At 42.0% G+C, this 5,942-nt stretch overlaps 1 protein-coding gene across 1 annotated transcript; it reads left to right on the top strand.

The window, feature by feature from the left end:
* Positions 1 to 3,944: 3,944 nt before the first annotated feature.
* LOC112503733 lies at positions 3,945 to 5,009 on the top strand. The gene is made up of 2 exons (XM_025107727.1): positions 3,945 to 4,265; positions 4,572 to 5,009. Exons 1-2 carry the CDS (start codon positions 3,945 to 3,947, stop codon positions 5,007 to 5,009), a joined length of 759 nt encoding a protein of 252 aa, XP_024963495.1.
* The last annotated feature ends 933 nt before the right edge of the window (positions 5,010 to 5,942 follow it).

The raw sequence follows: 5,942 nt of genomic DNA on the forward strand, positions 1-5,942 counted from the left end.
ACTGCTAACCGATCAGATATTATGTTCTCCACATGTCTTTGTGCAAGATACCAAGCGAATCCAAAGGAATCTCACTTGGCAGCCGTTAAACGCATTTTCAGGTACCTAAAGGGTACTCCCAATCTGGGTCTTTGGTATCCCAAAGACTCAGGTTTTGATCTAACGAGTTTTTCAGATTCTTATTATGCAGGTTGTAAAGTTGATAGAAAGAGTACTACTGGCAGTTGTCAGTTGTTGGGTGGAAAGTTAGTCAGTTGGACTAGCAAGAAGCAACAGTCTATGTCCACCTCAACAGCTGAAGCTGAGTATGTTGCTGCAGGTAGCTGTTGTGCACAAGTATTATGGATGAAAAATCAGTTAGCTGATTATGAGCAGTTATTCATAGAAATTCCTATTTTCTGTGACAATTCAAGTGCCATCGCTATTGCCAACAATCCAGTTCTTCACTCTCGTACAAAACATATTGATATTTGATATCACTTTATCAGAGACCATGTGATGAAAGGTGATGTTGAACTTCATTTTATCCCTACAGACTATCAACTCGGTGACTTGTTTACCAAGCCTCTTGATGAAGCTCGATTTAATTTTTTGATCAGTGAGTTGGGAATATTGAATGTTGACAAATAATTTTTTTTGGTCTTCACTAATTCCTTTGAGTTATGTGTCTTCACAAAAATTTTGTTGTGTCATTTGCTTAAAAATAGTTTGTGTCCGATATCTGTGTGAGTATATCTCCTCCTTCTAAAAATATTGAATTTTTTGAAAATGTTGAGTTTTACACTCGTATATTTTTTTTAAAATCAATTTCTACTTTTCTCTCTAAAAAGTCTCTGTATGAATTACTTAAAATCATATTTTTTTTGTAATCTATTTTATCTTAAAAAAATTAATTAAAGAAAAAGAGGAAAAAGTTTTTTATTTTATGTTTGTCTATAATGGTTTAAATTTTTTGGTGTATTTTATCTTGGGTTTTGATTATTTTGTTTATGCTTTAAAAGTTTTTTAGAAACGGGGTTGTGTAGGTGGGCCGGCTTGTGTAGTCTTTGGGCTGAACTTTGGACTCCTACTCATCTCTCTTAGGGCTCATTTCCTTCTCTCGATCGGCCTCCTCCATCTCTCCATTCGGCTTCTACCTACAACCACATCTCTCACCCATTTCTTCATAAGCCGAACCTAAACCCTATCTATCACACAACCCAATCGGCTTCCCCTCTCTCACACCGAACTACCTTTGGCCACTCCATTCTCGCCGATTCTTCACTAAACCAAACCTCAATCGCTTCTCTCTCTAAACCGATCCACACATTTCAAGCCGCCCCCTTCCAATTCGGTTTCACACTCTCTTTCCGCAAACCGACTTACCCTCTACGCCGAACACTAATCCCATTACCCACTATCCAACCGTTCCCCCCACTTCTTTCACTTGACAAAACGATCTTAAACACCCTACACAACGACCCCCCCTCCTCTCCCCTTCCCTTCGGCTTCTCCCTCTATTCCCTCAAACATATCCCTCTCTATCTCTCTCATTCGGCCTCACCATCTCTAAACCCTACCTCTCCATCTCTTCACACTGATTCACCCCCACACCTTCGGCTTACCTCACTCTAGACCGACCCTTCCAAATCCCGCAAACCGATCTCACAACCCCCCCAAACTGAATCCCTCTCCATCCTCGGTCTCTTGATCCCTCTCTCACTCGCCGATCGGTTCTTGTCCCCCAATCACCAACATATTTTTTTTTCAAACCTCTCCCTTACCTACATCACATCCTATCCACCTTATACTCGCCTAAGAACCCACACCGCTCACCCCTTACCCCTATCTTCTCACCTATTTTTTTTCCTTGTAAAGTCTTACCTTTTTACTTTCCCAAGGTTACACCTTTTTACCCAATATCTATTTCCCTTATCCCTTCTCATTTTTTTAAAAACCCTCAACCCCTCATCTTCTCTAACACCTCAAACTCTCATCTTCTCTAAAACCTCAACCTCTCATCTCTTCTAGACTTTACTGTGTGTTTTCAAGATTCATCATCCATGGCTTCTAAAGTTGGAACTCCCTCCAAAGATCTAAAGGTTAAGAAATCTGTTTCCCTCACTGCTGATGATGTTACATCTTCTCCATGCAACTTTGTGGCATTGTTGGATCACAATGAAAAGTATCCGGATTTCTACATCATCATCGAATTTCTACGTAAGTGCCCTCTTTTCAAAGATTTTACTTATTCTCCAAAGATGAGTAAATCTCTACTACGTGCTTTTTGGGCCACTTGTGTATATGATGCATCAACCAAAGCTGTGCATGCCTCTGTATTATCTGCTAATGATGTATCATTTACTGCTGATGATTTAAGAAGAATGTTGGATCTTCCTACTTATCCCTCTTATGATGAACTCGTATCTGTTGATAATCTTCATATTGTTGCTTCCACCATGGGCTATGTGCAAGACCCTTCTTTGATAAAACAAAGCACTCTTTATAGGAAGAATATGGGTAGTATTTGGAACTTTTTCTTTTCACATCTTATTCAATGTTTGAGTCCAAGACTGGAGGAATGGATCAGTCACCCACTAGTGTTACCCAGCTAGCTCATGCGCTTATTTTCTAGAGAAAAATTGACTTTGCTGGTTATTTTTTTGGAGAGTTGGTAAAGAAAATGGGTAGTGCCAAATGCTCTACTATGCCTTTTATCAGATTTATATCCATGTTGATTGCTGACAAACTTGGGTCATGTATGCCGGCCGATACTGATAATTTCTACGACCTCAAAGTGTCTAAAGTTGGCATTCAGACTTTGAAGAAGGCATCATTGTCTACAGATCTTCCTCTTCCATCAGGTATGGTTTCTTTTGCCACATCTTCTCACCCTGTATGGGGAGAGTGCTTTGTGACCACAGTAGTTGGGGACTTTCCTCATGTTGCTTCTGTCACCCAACACTCCTCCATGTCAGTGGCCCCTCCTCTTTCTACTTCTTCAGCTACTGCCTCAAAAGAGGCCGCCTCTTCTGTCCGGAGACGGTTGGCAGATAGTTTTATTCCCACATCCTCTGCATCTGCTTCTGAGGCTATGACTTCGAAAGCACCTTCGAAGTCTCACCCTGCCTCTCACCCCTCTCACTCAAAGCGGAGTCACTCTAGATTATCCACTCTTGGCTCTTCCTGTACGAAGACCAAGAAGACAAAAAGGGCTAAAAACACATCTCCAATCAAGGACTCTCAACAGTCCAAGGTAGTGGAAGTTGGTCCTACTGAGCCCAGTACATCTGTTATACACCCCTAGCTCCTCAGTGCCCTCTCAATAGGACACTGTTGTACATACGGGGATCCCACATGACTCCACCTTGGCATCTCTACATGACCTTGGTGATGACTCGAATACCTCCCCTTTCCGAGGTCTTTCCTCTTCTCCATATATTCACGGCCTATCACCCGAGATCGATGATCTTGATGATATTGCATGGATGGATGATTTATCAGCACCGTCTGATATTGACATCCCTTTTCTCCATTATCTTCTTATGGATGTAGGTGGTGAGCCTTACCAGCCTACTACCTCTACTATAGTGGTAATCGGTGACCCGCCTCACGCAGTCATCGATGATACAGACACCGAGCCTCTTGCCATTGTTGGTGATACAGACACTGAGCCTCTCACCAGTGTTGCTGATACAGATATTGAGCCTTACGTCGATATCGTTGATACAGATGTTGAGCCTCACGCCAACATCAGTGATACTCCCATCGGTGACTCTCAGGGCGCCAGTGGTACTGAGAGTGTTGGTGGTTCTTCTCCGAGTGGGTCAGCAAGCCCAATCAAAGCTTGCTCACCTACTCCAGCTGTTGTTTCTCCCTCAAGACCCCCTTCTGCATCGGATTTTTAGTTCTCCGCTCCCTCCCCTCCTGATGTGATCTATGATCTACCTATTGAAGTGGTAGACATGTTTAGGGGTTTCTCATCTCAGTGTCAGCTGCTCATCTCTCAACAGACCTCCCTCAACACTGATTTATCTGGGAGATTGGACTGCTTTGTCTCCAGCCTCACTTCTGAGATGCGCCAGCACAATGCCACCTTGCAAGATCATGGCATTGATTTTACAACTATTAGAGATACGGTTGCTTCTCTTGATGTTCGCATGACTGCTCTCTCAGATTCTCAGTCTAGTATCTCTAAAGCTGTAGCGGATCTTAGTGCTCGATCAGAAAGTCAGGTTGCCACAAATCAGGCAATTCTCCAGTCTCTAGCAGATCTACACTCCAAGGTGGATGCATAGACATAGATATCCAAGTTGTTCTTAGACAGAGATACAAAGATATATGTTGACTTGGGTCCTAGTCAGTTCACGGAAGCGGACAGGGTTATGTTAGCCGACGTCAGTCGCCGTGTTGAGTCCGATTCTGGTCTTCTTGGCACTCTTCATCGCGGTATATTACGTCTGCTACATGCCACAGGTGCTCCCTTTACTCCTTCTTCCCATGCTGCTACTTATGTGCCTTCCTCCACTAGCAATGTGGACGGTCCCCCTGTTAATGCTCTTGTGCCTTCCCCTATTCCCACTGAGGGATAGAAGACAGTTGATCCAACTATCAGTGAAAACGGGGACGACGACTCAGCTTCTACCTCTTCTTCCTCATCTGAGTCAGACTGTGATGCTCCTAGTGAGAGGGAGCTATTTGATCATGATGATAGAGCTGCAGTACCTATTGAGGGGGAGCAACCGTGCTCTATGCCTTCATTATCTGTTGATGTTGGTACTATACCTTCTCAAGATGATATTCCCACTGCTTCTGGGGACTTAGTCTCAACTCACAGAAAAGGAAAGGCACCTATGACCTCAGATGAAGAAGCTGCTGCAGCTAAAGCAGATAAAATTACTAAATATCAATCTGAAGTCTCCTCAGCCGATAGACTTGTGCTTAAAGCTTCATGTCCTCAAGAAACTGATCTTCATCTCCTAGGTATTTCTGCTGAGGATGCAGCCAAATCAATTGCTCTTCAAAAGTAATTTGAGGAAGCCAACATATCTCACTCCTTGGTCCCACTATCTGAGTCTGAAGAAACCAAAGAGAAAAGAATTAAATGGTTTAATGACTCAATTCTCTGACGCTACATTACTACTCGAATTGTCAGTGCCAGAATCAAAGGTCCTCAAAAATTGACCTATGATTCCAATCTGATCTATTTGATTATTGGTCGAGAAAACAGAGTAGTGAGGACAGAAAAGCTATCTTGGATCAATGCCTACGGTCTTACTGAGTGGATGGAGATCATCAAGTTTCTTAATAAAAGCAGAAGTATGTACAAGGAATTTGTCTTGAGTCATTTGTATCGCTTTCTAAAAAAGATACAAATGATCAAGATGCATTACAAGCTGCCTTCCCCTCCACAACTCTCCTTTCTAAAGCAAATGTTAAGTAAAGTTGGTTCTTCTAAATCTGCTTCTGCTTCGAAGTCCATCAAGAATCAAGATTCTCTTATTCAGAAATTATCAAAGGAAGGTAAGGCTCCTGATGTCTCACATATTGATCTTACCCTCCCTTCAAATGATTGTCGTCCGGAAGGATATGTGCACTCCTGAACATGGAATATTTTTCTGGGACGCGAGTAGTTGCCTTCGATTTTTCCGAGCTTCTGAGATACCTATAGTTGATTCTCAGCTATTGCGCGTGATACTAAGAATAATCAAAATTGGTGAAGCCGGAAGAGTCTTTTATACGTTGATTTCGGATGAACTGAAGAAATAGATGTTCTTGCAGTGCCTGATACAGATGTTATGGAAGTAGATGATGACTGCTAGCTTTTCTATGTGATTTCTCCTTCTTGAACTATCTTCTTCACTATAAGTATTTAATTCATTGTCTAGTATAGATGCAATTTATATTTTTAGTATTTACTTCAAATTTTTTTCATTCTTTATTTGTTTATCTTTGATTCGTTA

The sequence above is a fragment of the Cynara cardunculus genome, unplaced genomic scaffold (genome assembly GCF_001531365.2).
Source record: "Cynara cardunculus var. scolymus isolate 2C unplaced genomic scaffold, CcrdV1 Un_Scaffold_3692, whole genome shotgun sequence".
In the NCBI taxonomy this organism is placed as follows: domain Eukaryota; kingdom Viridiplantae; phylum Streptophyta; class Magnoliopsida; order Asterales; family Asteraceae; genus Cynara; species Cynara cardunculus.